The sequence below is a fragment of the Atractosteus spatula genome, chromosome 12 (genome assembly GCF_055471065.1).
Source record: "Atractosteus spatula isolate fAtrSpa1 chromosome 12, fAtrSpa1.hap1, whole genome shotgun sequence".
Lineage (NCBI taxonomy): Eukaryota > Metazoa > Chordata > Actinopteri > Semionotiformes > Lepisosteidae > Atractosteus > Atractosteus spatula.
The window spans coordinates 42,859,843-42,880,429 of record NC_142717.1 but is presented as its reverse complement, the minus strand read 5'-3'; the positions used below and the strand labels follow the sequence as shown (position 1 = coordinate 42,880,429).

Here is a 20,587-nt window from a genome sequence, read left to right as displayed (position 1 = left end):
ATTTGCAGTAATTTGTATGTTATTCATCTTTTTAAATCCCTTTTTCTTAAATACTGTACAGTATATTTTAATACAAGCCAGTCTGATCTTGAAAAAAAATGCTATAAAAGAGCCCTCAGAAGCTATGAAGTTATCAATCATGACAACTGTGTCCTTTCCTGCTTTCAAAGCTTCATATTTTTTCTCATTTTATTGCTGCCAATTCTGCCTAAACAACTGAATGGGGAGCTAAAACGAGACCTTGAAGCATTATCCTGGATCTTATTCCTCTATCCCTATTCAGGATTAGATTCTCAGCTCTTTGTCCATCTGTTATAATCTTCTCTGAAATCTGGTTTTTGCCTGTAGGCCTGAAATCTGCTACTGTCACTCCAGTGTTACGAAAAACTGATCAGGATGACTAAGTAATTAATTACCATCCTATTTCCAATTTGCATTTCCTCACAAACATTCCGAAATGGGTGGTGGTATCAAATCTTTTCAGACAAGGTTTAGACAGGTTTAGTGCTGAGCCAGCCATTGTTAAGGTAGTTAACGATTTGCTAACAGATCCTGACTTGTTGTCACTTGATATCTTTTACTTCCCGATCTAAGGGCAACCTTTGGTACCATCAATGATTCAACTGGCACATAATAAATAAAAAGATTTGCTTCAACAAACAAGCCACATCAGATTTATCCATATTATACACAATTTTACAACTCTACAATGTCTGAAAGTAAATGCACATACTGTATATAGAAAAACTGTACTGGAATATCTGGAATGGGGTGAGAGAGGACTAATAAATAAATGTTCCTTAAACAGTTGCATTTGACATGCTGAAATATCCGAGAACACATACATGCTTTCAAGCTTCAGAAATCCTTACTCTGTCCTATTTCCATGTACGCTTATTTTGTATGGTCTATTTAAAAGAGGCATATTGGACAGTAGACTACACATCCAGGGTCTCTAAAATATGTGTACAGTATATCTAGAAAACAGTAAGTTTATTTTAGCGCAGTTGATGGAAAATAATTACATAAAATTAGCATTTTTGCATCTTCATTTCTAAGCCGTGACCGTGCACACCTGTAATGTTGCAGATCATCTTTTCAGAGCAAAAGCAGATTGCAGATCATCAGCAAAAGAGGAGACTGAACTTAATTTGATGTGAAATTGCTACTTTGACTTTACCTTGTTCAAGGACATAATATAGTCCAGTATAATATAATTCACCAGTGGGGTTTACAGACGTCTGTGCAGTCACCTTTCAGCATTAGCATTAAACAAAACACCAGAAAAGTCCTCATTCTTAGCCCTCTATATATTTGGACTAATAGCACTCCCAAGTTCAACCTGCAGAACTTAAAGAAAATCATAAAATACTTTTATTTTCTGAAGTACCTATTTTTCTTAGGCTGGACAGTAAGTAAGGAATTAGCATGGGGTTCTTCAGCAATTTTAATCCGACGGTCATTGTAGGAATGATAAGAAGTCCAATATAGCAAGCAAGAAATAGCTAATGCTTCGATAAAGTTTTCTATTCACATTTTATAAGATTGCAATCTTTGGGTAAGGAATAAATTAAATAAATTTGTCATTTCAACTGGTATTGGGGATATTAAAGGTTATTTTCCTGCAAGTTAAAAATGCTAATCTTTCTTTACAAATTATTCTTAATGGGTTACCTAACTAGCCATATGCTGATCAACAGATTGTTAATCAAGCACAAAGTCTGCACTAGTTTTTTTTCCATTGTCTCGACTGCAAGAAAAGTTCACGTGCAGAGCAAAGTACAGTGTTGCTAATTAGTCTTTGACTGACATTACATTAAAAGGCCTATTATTAGCATTCATTCATAAGCCTAATTCATAGGTTTGGTGGAAAAGTAAAAAAAAACTCCAGACACTCAAAAAACTTTTCAATTTACTGTATGAGTGACCAAATCTGATAATGTGTAATTATTAATTTAGTTAACTACTAGCAGTATTAGAGAAAGCCATGCCCAGTACATCAAAACATCCAAAATATAATATGCAGTAATTTAAATCCACACAAGGAATTGATACAGTTTTCATCTCTAGAAGTAGTGAATAAGAAGATCAAACACTGCCATCAGAAAGACGTCTTGTTCTCCTTCTGGTCTTAAAAATTATAAAGTTATTAATGACATACCACTGAAACAAGTGTCTAAAAAATGTATCATCCATCCTAACCTCTGTTTCTATTTCAGCCCAGGTAAATAAGATTGTACAGTATACGGTTTCTGGTAGAACCACAATCATTTTTTACAGAAGCAGTTCAATTTTTGAATCTTTATTTAACCACTGATACAACTTGTCAAAGTTATTCTCATATAATCCCTATTCGAGATTCATAATCCTCAAAGCTTCTAACATTACCTAATGTCTAATGCCTTTTCAAAGGGAGAAGGGTTTTTTTAATGTTATATTTGTATTCTAAAATGCTCAAACCAATATTGACATGAAATAAATAAGGCCTGAGAGTTCTTCTCTTTGAAGGCCCTTGATGTCAGCATTACATCTCATAGAAGCTCCTACTGAACACTTGTTCGTTGCTTTTGAAATGGCTGTCCAATGTTCAAAATTAAAGGAGTCCTTACTTGTCAAATTACATTACTGGGCCTGCAGCAGCTTCTGGTTTTTCTTCCAGCCTTAGTAGTTGATTAAACAATTAACCCGATTCTTTCCTTAGTCAGACATTTTTCCTTAACGTCTTTCACCATTGATTTCTCAGAAAATAAATCACCTAGTTAAAGGCACAGCTAGGTCAGTCAGAGCCTGCTTTGAAGTAGTAGAATTTTGCTGTTAAATAATTAGACCAGCTACAGTATGTTACGTAGAGCTTAGATAGACCAAAAATCAGAAGACACTAGACCGTCCAAGAACTGGGTTAGAGAGCGCTGTTATACACAATTATTTTTCAGCACAATGGAGCAAAGAAAAAAAAATCACAAAGTAAGTTCAAACTGAATTCAGTGTTTGACTTGGAACATAATGCAGCCACAGTTCAGACAGATAAAAAGGTGTCAGATCATGCAAAGACTTCAAAAGCAAACAGAGAATTCTGAGCTCTCATCCTTGAGATAAAGGCTCTTATGCAGTATTGGATCTGAATGTGTTAAGAACCTGATGGCAGTATTTTACTCTACCTGAAGTTTGGCTCTAATAATTTGGAAGTCCATTTAAAACAACATAGTAATATGTTAAAAGAGAGTTTGTGTTTTCTCTCTGGTTGTCTGTGGTAATTGAGGGTGTATGCGAACAGTGGTTCAGAGATAAAGGAAATGAAGTGTTCCTGACAGATTAGATGGGTTGATAAAAACAGCTCTGGATTGCAGATGACACTACACTACGTGACAAGTGGATTAGTGTCAAAATAACAGCAAGAATTCAGACTTTGGTTTGGATTCAATTGTATCTCCAAATCCATTTTATACCCCCAAAACAGAAATGCAATTATTTCTCAGAGAGCAGCCAACTGAGCACATGTTCTGTGTAAAGACCATCCAAAATAAAATGGATTGTCTCTACTGGTTTGAAGTAATGTTATTCTTCTTGCAAATGAAATGATAAAGCAGCCAAATTAAAGTTCACAAAATAACTCAATGGCAGTAAAAACAAAGAACAGAAGAACATATGAAAACAGGCACAGGTGGATAAACCAATTAAACAATGAAATGGAATTATTTTTTATGACAACTTTCGTAAAAGATGTTTCAAAGTGTTTCACAACTAAACGACACAAAAAAACAAAAAGAAAATCTGAAAAAAAAGCACCAAAACAGTAACAGTCAAGGTAATAAATTGTGTTTCCAGGATTAATTTTAAAAATATGAACAAGAGGCACTGCCCTTTAAATGCCATTGGGCAAACAGTATTACAGAAACTAATCAGAAAATCCATCTGACAGGTCTTCAAAAATGTGTCACCTCAGGACTTCGCTATGTCACCAGTCCACTGAACTTTTGCAACAGAAACTGCTGGACTGCTTGTAGCTCTGCCTCTACTCACAGGAACCATTCTGCCAAGGAAGTGAAAACTGAATGAAGTCAGCAGAAATTCAGCCTATATCTACAGCACAGATATTTTAAATACTGCAAGAAATTCAAAATGACTCCGGATCAGGCCTTACAGGAATAAGCAAACAAGTAAGAGGCCTCTATGTTTTGGTGCAGCTTGTTTGGATACAGATTTTCATTTGATAGAGAAAACAAAACACACGAGCTTAATAATTTGACCATAGAAAAACAAACAGTGTACTTGATTAATCAATCTTATCACTGTCTCTTACAAGCATTGCAAAAGCAATAGGATGATGAAAATATATTTGGGAAGATACTGTACGAGGGCCAAGCACTTTGAGAACCTCCTGGTTACCATGGGCTGAAGCCACAATGAACTAGAAAATCTACCAGGAAGTCAGAAAGAGAATTCAAGTGAAAAATAAAACCTCAAATGATTACCACTACTTAGTAATTGAGTACTTATACTGTGTGTAAATGCTAGGAGTATTAGGAATAAAATGCATGAGACTGAATCTACTACACTAGTAGACAATTATAATGCAGGGTGAGCTAGAATCACAGAAATACTAAAGTATTACATAAAATTAAATTAAAATATTGAATATATAAATCGCAATATAATATGCAATATGCAACAAGTAGTTGCATACAAAGTGGTTTACATGTTAATGTGGGAGGGTGGTTGTGTTGTATTAGAACTAAAGTGCAGAAAGGATAAGCACAAAAAGTAGACTCACTTTAACTTGTTGAAGTTATCTGAACAGCAACAGGCAACAAAGAGCACACAATATGGTACATTTTCAAAAAGACTTTTGACAGTTCATTTAAAAAAATGTAATTTGCAGGCATTAGGAATACATGTTTTGGGACTACAAACTGGCTAAAGGACAGAACTGCACTTACAATGGGTAAATGTTCAAACTGGAGCAGCAAATGTATCTTTTTGTGTTGTGACGATGTACTGTAGTTGAGACCCTAATTCACAACAGGAACAGAAATATACAGTATATACGCAGTACAGTATGCTTCTCTCCCATAAACTATGACCCAGTGTGTTATGGTGGTCCAAACACTGAAGTATTTGTTTCTTCTTTACCTCCATACAAGGCTGCAGGAACTTCTCAAACTGTCTTTCAAATCTCTGACTTCCTAAGCCTGCAGAATATTCACTGCCTTCCATTACTAATCGAAACTCCTTACCAGGACTGACAGTTCTTTAGTGAAATCAATGGAATATACGTTCGATGGGCTTTACCACAGCACATCGCTGAGCCAGCTCTGATTACACTTTCCAGAGGGTTGGTAGATTAATTAGGGCTTAAAGTCTTCGGTTTTAAATCAACTTATCGGCTTTCACTACCTAAAGAGCACAATGAAAAGTAAAATTAACCACAGATAAATTCAATATCCTGTGGTCAAGTCTGGCAAAATGAGATTACCCCTTAGAACCATGTTTAGCAATATTTGTCTTTTTTATAACACTTCATGTTGATGTACAGTGTTGTATAAATACTTTTGGAAGAGTTGCACATCATTCTCTCTGAGGGTTTTGAAATCCTTAATCTTCCTCATATCTTCCCAGTGAATTCCTGTTCTGTATCTCTTCTTTTTAAAAAAATCAGCTTGCTTACTGTAATCTGTCCATAAATGGCATATCTTTCAGTACAGAAAGCTTGACGATGCACCAACTGAATTAGAAGAGACACATATCTGAATGTTATCTGTACAGTAAATAAATATACAGCCCTATAAAAAAGGCAACTCAAATTTCATAAATTTGTTTTTTTTTCACAAAGCGCAGACAATAAACCTGTACAACTTAATACAGACACTGATAAAGCAGTGACTTTTATCTAAAGGTTTTATATCCATAAACAAACTCTACAGTGTCCTTGCTGGTAATACAGTATATAACTTCTAGAGGGTATTTACTATTCATTTAAGATTTCATGAGAAGTGAGCACACCCCATATACTACACTACACTGTATCAGTAGCTAAATTTAAACAACCAAAGAAATACCCCAAATCTCAAAAATATTTTAAATCAGCTGCAGCTCATAAATTATAGAGAATGAGTGCTAGATTTTTAACAGACCCACTGATAACCTTTAAGTATTTATTCTAAAAAGAGAGAAGAAATGTTCAAAAGAACAATTTTATAGCCAGTTTTTAAACCTAGTCACTTAGCCGTAAGCGTTTTATCCAGTATTCATTACAAGCTTTCCTGCGGACGACAGAAGTTATTCTACATGATTTTCAGATACCCACTCATGCCACCGTCAGAATCTCGCACACATCACTACCGCCGTCATTAGAAAGGTCACACTGAAGAAGAGGCCATTCAGCCCCGTTAACCCACTTGCTCCTTAAGTAACTAATTAACCCAGGGATCTAGTCCAACCATCAAGGTATCAGCTTCAGCAACATTGTACAAGATTGTAGATTATTACGTTTGTAATGTACCGTCCACATTATGTGGTGCTGTTTGTCGTACTGTGTATGTCTTGAGAGATCAGCGCGATTAAGAATTACAATGTACAGTACATCTGGCAATTAACTACTCTACTAGATTGTTCCAGACTCCCACAAACCTGTGCCTCCTGTTCTCAGTTGAGTAAAGTAAAGGTATTTTATATTAATAGATTTTTCCCCATTGTCCTACTTAGTATTCAGTGCTGTTGACCTTGAAAAGCTCAGAGTTTAGGACTGGGAATTGTGATGATTGTATAAACTACTGCATTCAGTTTAGTTATTAAAAATAGAATTAGGGACATTTCTTAAAGCAGGAAAAAGGTAGGTACATTTTAACCAACCATAATACTCACTTGTACTCGTGGCCATTGCTGCTTTAATAAGACGGTTTTAAGACAAACATCTCATTTTATTTATAATATTTTCATTTTACAACACAAGAGATACATTTCTTGCAGCAATGCAAGAGCTGGATATTTCAAAATAAAAATAAACTATAAAAGATACATAGTGGCTGGTTTCAGAGATGTTTGCTAAGGATGTGGCAATTAAGTGTTAACCCACAATTTAGATAACCCATTGCCGCAAAAATACAAAATATGGCTTTGAAAACCACATAGGGAATGAATGAGGTCTAGGAATTTACCAGTATTCAGAGAAGCAGCATAGTGTTCACAGTGCTCATGATCTTCACACACCTATACATGGATCATACAGCAATATCCATTACACAGCTTCAGACATGAGCCGAACTGATGTTGTCTGCAAGAACATCAGAGATGTTTCAAATGAATGGAAGCCAACAGACTCATTTTGTTCATTTGAAAAATAGTATCAGGCAATTCTTGAAACCTCTCAGGGAATCTAAAGTCTTTTGTGATGTTTTTGCTTAAAAGGTGTTATATAAAATTATATGATATATTTATATGTATCTACTTGTTGTTCTCCATACAAGGCCTGCATACAATCTGTACCTGCAGTGCAATCATATGGGTACTGCTGACAACAGCACAAGAATACCCAGTACAGCCTTCAGCCTTCTGATGAAAGAATAAACTTTTTTTTAAAGTAACCTCAGCTTCCAAACTTTCAATAGCTTAAATCCCCCAAAATTATTTTCAATATGACTTGAGCCTTACATACAGTATATTCGCGAAGGCACTAATACTAAAATATTACAATGGTTATTCTCATCTTCCTTTGACCGACACATCAAGTAATAACTCATAGTGGGAGTTAAAAGGTGTAACCTACAGTATCAATATTTTACTCTTTTTTAAATTTGTTTATTAGATACAAGATAAACTTGTGAAATCTGTTTTGCACTGGAGCTGAAGGTTCCTGATATCGCCCTCTCGAACTAGCTAGAAATGGCTGACTTTACTCTTCCTTCTCTACAGCACCTAAAAAACATGCTACTGAATACTGTAGGTTTCATTTGTAATTAAGTTAAACAATGGATATACTGTAGATACTTAGGTTTAAAACTAAATTTGAAAGAACAGTCAACCAGCAATACATTACAAAGGTTCAGCAAATCCGTTGAAATGCTAATGAGGTGGATATGATTACATTAGTCATCAACATCTTAATCTGGGGTGCCCGCACCCCCAGGGGGTGTGAGTCATGCCAGATTTTATTAGAGGATTAATAAAAGGTGTGTAAGTTTTCATGTATTCTTAATTTTACTGCAACATTAAAATAAATATATAATATAAATATATAAATGTGTGTGAACTCTGAATCTAGGGTGGTGGGATGGCAAAAGTCATGTCACAGGACTGAAGAAAGGAGGTGGTCACTCTCTAGGGTCAAACTCCCAAAGAGCCACATGGGATTAGTGCGACACCAACATATTTAAGCATTTTATTCACCTTGAATTTTATTCACACAATGCAAAATTACTCAACTTCTTGCTTGAAGACAAAGCCTTTGCCATTACATTTTACAGTAACATGTAAAAAAATATTTTTGATTAAAGTCATAAGCAAATGAAAAGACATTGGTACAAACTAGACATATCAAACCAATGTACATCAGTAGCCGAGATGTAATATCTATTTCGCCTTCTGACCGCAGAAAATCTTGATTTAATTGAAAGCACACGTACAGAAGCTGCTTTGTACAAGGCCGCACTGGAGAGCCGTGGTAAAGTACTGGGCCTGCAGGATCCGTCAATCCAAGAATTAGTAACGTATCGGATGTCTCATAAACAAGTCAGCTGCTCAAGGATTTATTACACTGAGGCTCTTCTCCAGGAGACTTCAAAAGGCTGCTGAATATATATTTTAGACTTCACAGCTGGAGAATGAGAGGATGAACACAGTTTCTTTAGCATCTGCAGGAATGGGAAAATCCCTGGTGAAGGGCAAATGTGATATGGAGGAGAGCACGTGTCTTATAGCAGACAAGGCTCAGGGTTTACATTTCATTGACCTAGAAAAACCTGAGCAAAACACTGTTTGCTGTATATCTGACATCGTGAAACACAGCATATCTGACAATCCCAGACCTGTCTCAGATCTTACAGCTGAAGTGTATTCAAATTTACCTCAAACATGATCCAGATATTTCATCATGTTACTGTATCTTCATCTTTCATTAAGAATTTCGTGAAGGTCTAACTACAGTATGTTTTAGGTTTAAATGTACTGGAACACGAACCAAGCTCTGGGGCTCACTGCATCTGCCTTCCAACTCTCGGCATATGCCTTTCTAAAAAAATATCATTATGAAAATAAGCTTTCTGGCAATTGGGACTGTACACTGACATTGTATTTTTTTTAGAAATGTAGCGACTTGTAGCAAATGTGTATCCACACCTACAGTAGTTTCCATCCTGTGGGATTCTGTGCCAACCTTCTCATATAGCCAGGATAAGAGCGTGCCCGTTCACTGGTCTCCGAGCCCCAGATGCCTTGTCATCCCACCAATGTTTAACGAAGGTGAAATCTGTGGAGGAGAGCATCTGTGGCACAAGAGCTACATTGACAACTGACAAGAAAAGTGCAGGAAGAGGTCCCAGAATTTGGTCGGTGTAGCACTTTATGATCAGATCGCCATCATTCACTAGGAGTGGAGTTCTGTAGCAGCTAGACCCCCCTGACCACACTGTCGGTGCGGGGTCATGACCTGTAGTCTTTCAGATCGCAACATACAACTGACAGAAAGTTGTGGTTGTATGGTTTGGAGAATTTGAAACTGCTGCCTGGCTTTGGACATCTGAGACAAAGAATGAGAGTGCAGAGGCATACTGTATTTCAGCCTCCCAGTGAGAGAAGAATCAGCTGTGAAGAGTCCTAAGAGTCCTACAGTATCCCGAAAAGCTAATAAGGTGATTTAGTGTAGATGATACACTGAAAATCAATCAAATGTATCATGGCAAGTCATGAATGATCAATTAATCCAAATAGCACCAAACCTTGTTCCTCAATATCCAAAATCCATATACTTTTTCTAAAAACACACTTGGAATAAAATAAGTCACTTCTGATGCTTTCCAGGAACACCAGTGCCTATTCTGTTCACAACAGTGACTACGTGGAGGACATAAAAGATTTCTTTCAGTGATTACTTACATTAAAACATATTTTGTCTTCTGGAAAATTGGAAAACACTGTACAGGACCATTTATTAAAATTGTAATTTAAAGAATTCCTGTGTCCATCTCTGGTTTCATAAATCATTTACGCATTAAAAGGTCCAGCACTTTGGAGTAAGAACAAAATTAAACTGTCTTATAGTTATGATCTGCCAGGAATGAGGAAAAACAAACTCACGACAAAAGAACGACAAGTGCTGCCAAGCCTATAATATATCAGACTGTTTGCAAACAAAGGCTGTGCCATTCCAAAGCTGAACCACTCCAATGTTCCCATTATGTACTTCAACAATACTTTTTTCAAGTGATGAGGACACTGGTGTGCACACTATACGGGCTCTAATAAATAGCCTTGAAGTACATAAAACACGTTTTGTTTGATTAAATTTATGACAATAGTAATCAAAGAGGGCACCATGACCCTGGCTAATCTGCTTAATCTTTTCTTATTTGGACAAATAACGTAACCATTTCTAAAAAAAAAATGAGGTTCAGGCATTACACAAACTTACCTCTAATCCAAAAACATTCTCTCTATTGTTCAGAAGACTAACAAATTTATCAAAAAGGCTATACAGACACAGAAAGCTTAGCAAATGCCTCATTTAACTCCATTTGTGTTCATGGTGCAAGATTAACCAAATCAATAATGTAATATAAAAAAGCAATTTGCAAAGTGTCATTCTCATTTAAGGTGTTTATCTTATTTTGGTGCAGACGTACTCAATTCACCTTACATAACACATACTTTGTAGGATTAAAAGAGTATTTTTCTCTAGAAACTAAAAGAGGAAGCAACCTGTGACAATGTTTGTGCACGTTGACTGATCTTTGTCCTGTTTTAATATTAATGTCATACACTGAAAACTGGTTAAAGGAACATACTTGAAATGAGGCGATTACAGTTTTTAGAGAATAATACACTTCTGTATTATTCAAGTTCAAGCTGTTTTCATTTTCTTTTTAACTTCCGAAATATCTGGAAAAACTTCCCCTTTAACTGATATAACAAAAAGTTTTTGATGTATTAAACAGAGAACAAACTGCAAACTTGGAGTTTCATTATGACATTGGTTCTCAAGATGGGAGTCTTCCCTGTGCAAGAGCTTCAATTCTCCCAAACATTATGCAGTCATCAACCTTTTGAAATGTGGCTAAGATATACAGTACTGTACCCAAAATTGTCTTATAGCTCCAATAGATGAGACAATGTCTTAAACTAAGGAACAGACAAACAAATTCTATATTTCCGGTAATCTGACTGACCCATTGGCAGTGACAAAAAAACTAACTATCCTACCCTAATATTTTGGAGCTGAAAGGAGAGTAGTTTATCCCAGGCAAACTTCTTCACAGTACATCACAGAATTGGAGGAAAATTAAAATGCTTTTGGTGCTCAGTGGCTCCTGGGAAATGTCCTGAGGTTAGACATAAAAATGATAATTAAAATATCAAAAGGGAAAACCCTTCTTGTTTACCATCTCAGTTTCAACCGAAATCTTCTTGACATTTGAACCAAACTACTGTACAAGAGAGAAGGCTTTCGATGAACTAAGCCTTCAGATCTCTGAAAATCAACTCAAATCAGTGCCAAAGAGTCTCCTTCACTGGACAGTGCTTACACAGCAGCCCTAAAGGGTAAGGCAGGCTGCAAGTGCTTCTTCATAAATCAGTTTGCAGGGATGATTTGCCCTTGCACGGTCATCAATGCAGTTTGGGGATTTAGGAAGTTGATTCCAATATCCTGGGAGAGGATAAGTAATTATAATTAACATTAATTCTAAGACAGGCAACAAAAAGGCCTATACAGTACATCAGCTGTCATATGTTCATATTTACAGATATTTTGCTTCTAACCATGATAACAGAAAGACTTCTTTTGCTGCCCCTACATCTCAAATTTCATTCATGCTTCACCTAATCGTTAGCTACAGTAGTTGATGGTGGATTTGATTTAAATGGTACTCTTATTTCAGAGCTCAGAATGTTTCCGAAATAGCATGTTGAAATAGCAAACTTACCATGATTGGAGCTGTACTAAATCTAATTTTTCTGTTTGAAGCGACATTCTCTTCTTCTGGCAAGCCAGGAATTTCTACAATCTCCGAATCGGGCTCATAGTGGCTGTTCTCCTCACTGCAGGCTTGATCCTCGGGATCTGTACAGCTTTCTCCCCAACCCTGATAATACATAGCACTTTCAGAAGTGCCAATCGCCTTCTCACTCCCAGTATATCCTTCGCCGGGATCTTTAGCTTGCTCATCTGAAACCCAAGCGGAATCGGCCAGCACAGGGCCCTCAGTTTGTTCATTTAGCTGACTAGGTGGCATCTTTGGGATTTGTGTTCTGTGCTCATTGCCAGCTGAGGGCTCAGATACTGCTGAATCACTGTAAACTCCATCCACCTCTGACCCAGCCGCAGCCCCCACCTGTCTCTGCACACCACAATCACTTGCAGCATCTGCACGGAAATCTTCGGCATTTCCTCGGTTGTACTCCATTTCCTTTTCATGTTCGTTCCCTTGCTGGCTCACAGAAGAAATCCCCTTGCCTTCGTCCGCTGTTTCGGACACAGGGCTGGGGCTTAAAAGGTCCTCCGATGACGATGAAAGTGGGATCGCCTGCTTTTGGCCATGGCGTTTATGTCTCCGGTGCGGTGGGGACTGCTGCCAGCTAACGTCATCTTCACTGAGCTCAGTCTGTCTTTGAGAACCATCGGGGGAACACAGTCCTTTGCTTCCAGTCTTCTTCCAAGCCGCTGCATTGTGTTGGTCGGCGTTCTCAAACACGGCGCTCAGCTGGCTCACCGTCGGAGATGAAGCCTCCGTTCTCGAACACAAACTATCCAGGGAGTCGGTGCTGCCCAGGTTAGAGCGCATGCCCTTCCACTCATCCAGGTGCTCATGGGATCCTTTCCGGTCTTTGCCGGAAGAGTAGCGCGAGGACTGAGAAGTCTCCCAGATAGTCTGCTCAAACATCTTCCTCGTTTCCGAAAACTTGGAGTGAGCAGTCCCATCCCGACTGGTATCGAATCGGCTAACCCGTTCGCTTACAGTAGCCTGCAGTTTCACAGCCGATTCACCCGTTTTGTCCACAGACGGTTTAGGCCTGCGTATCTTTTGAGGGGAGGAACCTTCTTTCCCTTTGGTTTTCGAGGGAGGTCCAGTGTTCTCATTTGGTCCCATGCCCATTTGCATGAACATGTTTTTAATCCTGTTAACGTTGGAGCCATACTGCCTCCCTCTTGCTTGTGGAGGTTTCTCAGAGGCTTCCTTTGGCTTTGGGTCTCCATCTCGCCTGGGCTGATCGAACGCATTTTTCAGGGCCTGAAATTCAGTCCTGTAAGCATTGCGATGGGGAGAAGCACTTCTGAGGGTGGACCTTTCTCCCGAAGCCTCGGTTTTCATCATGTTTATTGTGGGCAAGGTGCTTCTTTCTGCATAGCTGGGATGTCAGATCACGTTTTCCAAGGATTGATTCTGATTTTAATCTTTGTTGTTAGACACATAATAGCTGAAAGGAGAAATAGAAAAAACGGTTACTACACAAATAATAATGCATTAATTGCAAATCTGACTGATGTCGAAATTTTACCTTCAAGACCTATGCATAAAAATCCAAGATAACCCCCACACATTTTTAAATGTTTCAGTATTCTAACATATTATATTGCATGTTGTTAAAGTAGATATACAGTAAAATACTCCATTTTAGTTTAACTGTTTATCAGCTGGACCTACTCCACAATTTCTAAAGGGGTGTTCCAGCAACTGTTCAAGATACACATTCTGTTCCAATAATTATGCAACTTCCTCTTACATACGAAGACCCATGCTTTCAAAATACACCCATAAAACACCTATCCCAACCGTTTTTCTATAACATTACATGAAAAAAACTGTAAAAAACATAGCCAGACATAGCTGATTTAATAGAAGGCATATAACAAAAATTAAATGTAATACTGTCAACATACATAAATCAGGAACCACTTAAAAGTAAAACCAACAATATATAGTCTGCTTCACTTTTATGTTTTGAGTTATAATAAAATGTTAATTTTACCTCAAGGAAAATCAGAAATACCTTCAAACACATTGGATCTATGGCCACCTTTAATGTTAGCATTAAACTGCAAACATAATGCGATACTGTCGGAGGACATTTAAGTTTGTGACAGAATTTTAAATCTGGGCAGCCCCATGGCTGAGTTCACATTTTCAGCAGCTGAAGGTGAGGAAGTCTCAAGTGGCAGAGAGACGCGTAACTGCACTTCAACTTATAAAACAGACCAAGTCCACACTTACTCACACTTCTGTGTAAGAATGTTTGTTATTTAGTCAATATAGCTGTGACATAAAAGGTATGCACTGTACATGGACAATTATTAATATACTGTATTCTGTATTGAAGTCAAGAGTACAAAGTACAAATTTCAACGAAAGTGTAAAACTCTAAAACAACAACCTCACAGTCGATGAAACTGGATCATTACAATATCATTAGTCACTATTACACAGTATTTTGTGACTGGATGCCATCCATGCACTATTCCAAGAAACTGATCTCAAGAATCATACTCAAGCATGCCAATTAATCTAGCTCCAAGCTTTTACACTGCAGTACGTCCATTATTTACTAGGGCTTAATTTGTAGAAACTCTATTAAAATAAACTAGCTGTAGGTCCTATCAGTACATTTGACAATGGATTTAGTAATACAGTATCCCATCAAGCTCTGTATGTTTATGAGTACAGCCCTGGTGACACAGAAACGATTCCAAAGTAATGGTTATGCGTTAATTTTCTGAAACACACAAGACAGAAATGCCTATCGTGCACTTCACTGTGAATTCTGCTTTATCATTGCCAACATAAAAGCTTTGGCTTTGGCATCTGAACAAGCCTCAGCATCACAGACGCTAAATCAAACTTACGAACCAAGAATTAAACAGCAAACAGCAGCTGCTTTTGTAGGATCTCCTGCGCTGTTCTGTACTTGCAATGTCCAAATGATACACATAATTTGGGCTATTAACATATTAACCGTAAGAGTATTACAGCAGAACTCTCGCTAACTGCCCTACTTTACAATGGGACTCAAGTACCCCTTGAGGTGCTCTCGAGTCCTTGAGTATGATTATTAAACGTGGATGCTAATCTTATGTACAGGTAGGACTTTCAGAATGGCTTGCCAAGCCTGTTGTGGACAGGACCTGATTTTAACAAAGCCAGCTATCGCACTTTGAGAGTACGTCTAGCATTCTGTTTTACGCCACTGGAATGGAGAGTAAAAAGAAGAAGAGCTAGAAATATTGGAAAACAAAACTTCTGCCACCTCTTAATACATTTATGTTTTAAGTCAGAAGCGTGTAGTAGAAGAGAAGGGAAAGAGGCCAGGATGGCTTGACTCGGTGAAAGAAGAGTCAACAAGGCGGAACTTGATGTAGACGCCTGGAGAGACAGGATGCGCTGGAGGAGGCAATGGACTGGCTTTCGGTTCGAGACGCCACCTCAGCAGTTAGTAAATCAGGAGGGTTAATCCTGAACGAGTCATTTGCGGCTGATTATTAAATGTGAGTCGATAGCCAGATCTTAAGTTACTATGTGACTTCAACAAACATCACAATTTCTTGGGACTACTGCCCATTCTGGGTGGCTTGGTCTCCAGATGATGAAAGAATCTGTTCAGCGGGATGTGTTGTGTTTAGGTCTTTTCCCCTATAATTAGGGTATTTCCCATACTTGATCTGGAATATGTTTTTGCGAGCTGTAATTGTGTAAGCATTAAAAACAGGCAACAAAGAGAAGCATTCTTCTTGGCTCTTAATGAAGAGACTCCCACCACTGAAGCACCAGAGGAAATTCCACTCCAGGCTTGCACAACTTGCCCTCCCTAAAGCTCAGTTTTTTGTGCAGGGGGACTGTTGAAGCATGAACTCCTGTAATTGCATGGGATGGAGGTGCCAAGACAGCAGGGGTGCACCTTTCCATTCCTCGAGAACCAAAAGGTTTTCTCAACTCAGTTTTGCTTAACCTTTTTAACTGTGCAAACAAGTGTCTTGAAGCAAGGTTTTTGAGTCTGAGACAAGACATCAATAACAATGCTCTTTTTGTGCAGTTTCTTGATATACTGTACAAACAATTCTAAGGTGATTCATTGAAATCTACTTTAGGTTAGCAGATAATCTGTATTACTCTGTACAACAAAAGTAGCTTTTTGCTTTTTGGATATGTAGAAAAGAAAATAATGAAAATAAACATGACAAAGTCTTCAAGTCCATGAGTCAATAAGATGTGACTTGTAAATTCTACTATAACACTAATACTGGCTGCTCAGGTCTAGTTTATCTCGAGTTGTTCTAAGCATGTATTTTCAAGATTATAATCAATGCAAATTAAACTGCTAAATGACAATCTAGGTGTCTTCACACCTCCAAAAGGCATTAATAAAGTTGATAGACATTAGTGGAAGGTTTACAGTATGTAAATTGTTGAAGGACATACTGTACATTTATCTGATTGCATCTAAGAGGATTTAGTATTTGCACAGAAGTGCAGGCAGAAATGAATGTATCTTTTTATACAGGCCTAGAAGTACTGCCCTTGAAAACACAGATGCAGTTCTCTCTTGCACAAAACCCAGACAACACGTTTTTATCAAGCTCCATCATGGTTAATTCAGCAAACTCATGGCTACTTAAGACAAATGTGCTTTATAATGCCAAACCAAAGAAAAGTCTTGATACTTTTCATAATTTAAAATATTATATCTGTAATATTCTTTAAAATCAAATCGTCTAAATGCTACATCATTTTAACTGGGTTTTAATCGGCTTACATTCTTTAACTCATTTCTGGGGTACAGCACATAAGGACTAGTACACAAAATCTATGCTTTAGACTAATTTAAACAAATATTTCGGAATTCTATTCTATTTTTTACACTACGTTTCCAGTGATATTAAGGACAAATACAATATTTATTATTCCGTTAAGAAACTGCATCCGATTCACAGTGTGCATCATATGTCTTCTATAAATTTCCCTTCGTTTGTGTAAACAAGGAGTTAATCATTGAAACTGAAGTGGAAAGGAAAGTTAAGGTTCACAAAAAATACCGTGAGAAAATGTCAGCGGATTTCTTAATTAGGTTATTAAATGCGCCTTTGACACGTATTGATACGGAACAAAAAAACTTCACCTCTCTTATCCTGTAATTATCTTCCTCAGCTCCGGAAATAACTACACTTAAATAATGTGATGGAGGTACTGTACATATATTTAGAAAAATCAGAACCTTCAATACCAAAATACGTCTAGTTTGTTTATGGGCAAGATTTAGACAGCCATAGCATGCGGAAGGCGAGGAATGACCCGAAGTTGGTCATAGATAAATACATAAGCAGCTACATTCAACGCGAAAATCGACAGCTAAATTGTCGCTCAATTAACGAATTGTACATTCCCGCATCGGCTGTCTGTAAAACAGTCAAAGACTGACAAAGATCAGAAAAAAATCGGACGTGAACCGATAACTGTCTTCAGAAACGTATTATTTCAATTAAACATCATTCTTTTGTATTTTATTGGAGTGGAAATATTTACCAATAAAGCACGGTCTATCAAGATCAACTCATATAAAATTGTTGCAAAGTGTACCAATACGAAACACCCCCCCAATTAAATTATTCAGACGCGGTGTGAACTCCTGGGTATGGTATGAAGGCATACGTCAAAAATGCACAGAATTAATAAAAAAAGTGTTTAGACTAAGTGTGCTACTATATATATCAACGACAGAAGTGTTTCACAAGTAAATAACATTTAATGTCAAGGCATAACGCAAACCACTTCCTTGTTAAAAGCCTGGCACAATAACAGCAAGCTGGGTTACACGAATTGTGCGTCACAACAAGTCCTCAATATAGCAGAAGTTAAACCGTGAAAACAAAAAAAAACCGAGCAGCGCAACCTTTAGCTGGACACAACGACGCTCAAAAACAAGACTTACTGTACGTGCCTCGTCTCATTCAAAGCATGATGCTGAGTGAATGAAAGCTCTTTTGGCGTCATGTGATGTGGTAGTCTGCGCTAAGCCAGGGTGTTACAAAAATCTTCTAGCTGTGCAGATGTTGCCCTTCTGTGTCATCCTTTTTCTTTTTGCGCAAGTTGCCCAACCCGCACACCCGAGCAGCTTGACATACCGCTGCTTCTGTCCTCACACCGCTAGAAAACGCCATTGCAGGCAATGGGGGACCCCGCCATACGCAAAATAGGGGTGGCGGTCGACCGTGGTGGGGCTGATTGGTAAGCAGATTGAAACACGGCGCTGGTTTTCGAGCTCGATTGTTTTACTGCCGCGTCTCCGTCCTGATCATATCTGATTACAATCAATTACACGATGGGTATCCTTTACAGCTCCACGCGTGTGACAAGTGTTGCACCTTTCCACAACCAATGGTTTGATCCGACAAGCTGCAAGCCATGAATTGAGTAAGGGGGGGGGGGTGAATGCGTATAAATACCAGCACATAAAGACTGTTGCAGAAATGATTGGTGCGCTGTAGAGAGTGTGAGGAAGGTGGTTTGTCGTCAGAATGTTTAATGCTTGTTTAGGGGGGGAAAAACCGGTAACTTGTGTTTCATTCGTTTATGTAAATATTTTTTCCTGCTGCTGCTGTCTGGCAAGTGGTGCAACAGTATTGTCTTTTGTAACAATTGAGAGTCTCAGGGGAACTGTACTTTTTATTCTATGCTCCCATACTGTAAATCGTTTTCCTCAGGTGACTCAAAATAGTTTTCATTTTAAGTGCACTTGTCGTTTTATTTTTTTTTAAGAAAAGACATCCATTTCTGTAAACGTAAAGAGCAGACATACACTATGTGCGCTTTTCGCGATCATTTTCCTCGAGCAGTGCGACATCCCTGGTTCTCGGAATGTAATTTAATACTTTAAAACCTCATACGTTTTAATACTGTAGGTTGTGTGTTGGTGAATTTCTATCTTAATGGGGTTTCAGTTTCATTTTGCGTTAAAGTGTGATGTAACGCGGTATTAGGGGAAGAGAATTTGAATACTACAGGAAGCAATTTGGCTCCAAACGCATTCTTCAGCTACCTACTGTAATGTCTAAGCGATTTTGGAAGTTAGTCTTTGCACTGTTTAAAAATTATAGGTTCTCACTGAATGTCTAGTTGGTCAATTGCCGTGAATATGGGCATCTGCTAAGCCAGTGATAATTTATGTTCTGTTAATCATTGTAAAAAAAAAATTAGACTTGTGTTGTTTCAATTTGTTTTCAGCAGCAATAAAAGCTTGCAGCCATTAAGAATAAATACTGATTCAGAAAAGAGACTCAAAATAGTAAGTATATATAATCTTAAAGCTAAATTTCCACAGTGCATTAACAACTAGAGCTACAAGTGCGAGCTATATGTATTATGCAGGAATTTGTATGTGGGGATCCCTCAAATATGTCCAACAGATCGGTCTTATGCACTATTCATTAGTTTACTGGAGTTTAAAGTCACATGACACAACAAATACCATAGAAGAAGTCACAGTAAATGTATTCTGGAGGAGGTGAGAAGACTGCAGAAAGCATTCCTTGGCTTAGAGGAATGTCTTACACTAACAGAGTAACAGAACAGGACCCTTTCAGACAGCGAAGTCTATGAGGGAACTTGATTCAAGTATTCAGAATCCTCAAAGGCATTGACAAAGTTGACCAGCCAGCCTTCCTCAGAATTAACAGTAAAATGTGGACTAGAGAATGCAAGTGCAGATAAAACGGAGAACGCTTATTTACAAATATTTGTGAAAATATCGAACAAACTGCCCATCCATGTTGTTGAAGCAGATACTCTTATTGTCTTTCGAGAAACAAACAGATGACATCCTCAGATCAATTAGCTAATAGTTTCCAGATTAGCTGATTATTCCACATGGACTCTGTAAACCTTTATGAAAGTTAGAAAAACAAAACAAAACGAACTGCACTTGTTACAAAGAACATCACCTTATCTGTGAAAGACAGTGAATGTAGTGTCAATGTTTGAATATAGTTGCCTCTGGAACTGTCTCAATTTTCCTTATTGATGACTTTCCAAAGGCAACTGTCCTTGTACATACTGTAGATTGCAACAGAATCTTTCTGTAAGGTTCAGAATTCATTTTGCTTTCTAATGTAGAAAAAAATGCTTTCATACTTCTCTGGGGAAACTTTACCATGCAGCATGACAATAACCCATAGCATAGACTGCAACCCAAAATTCATCCAGTCTAACTAATGCCACATTTAATACCAGGAATATTGTGTACAATTTTGTTCAGCACATTTTGAAAAAAATATTGATGCTCTAGAATCAGCCCAGAGAAGAGTGAACAGATATATGTCTGGCTTAAAGGAATACCCTGCATAGATCAACTATGATTATTAGGGGACCCGATTCAAGTACTCAAATTATTTTAAGAT

General features: G+C 37.7%; 1 protein-coding gene across 5 annotated transcripts in view; it reads right to left on the bottom strand.

The window, feature by feature from the left end:
- The window catches only part of ppp1r9a (protein phosphatase 1, regulatory subunit 9A), a 62,528-nt gene extending 44,203 nt beyond the window's left edge, over positions 1–18,325 (bottom strand). For 4 of the 5 annotated variants that reach the window (XM_088929524.1, XM_088929525.1, XM_088929527.1 and 1 more), the window contains exons 1-2: positions 18,124–18,307; positions 12,132–13,623 (exon numbers count right to left, since the gene is read on the bottom strand). In XM_088929524.1, coding sequence (XP_088785650.1) covers positions 12,132–13,520 — 1,389 coding nt within the window. In that variant the 5' untranslated portion in view covers positions 13,521–13,623; positions 18,124–18,307. Of the gene's footprint in view, positions 1–12,131; positions 13,624–18,123 lie in introns of all 5 variants that reach the window. The other variant, XM_088929526.1, reaches the window with a different exon arrangement.
- Positions 18,326–20,587: the final 2,262 nt, after the last annotated feature.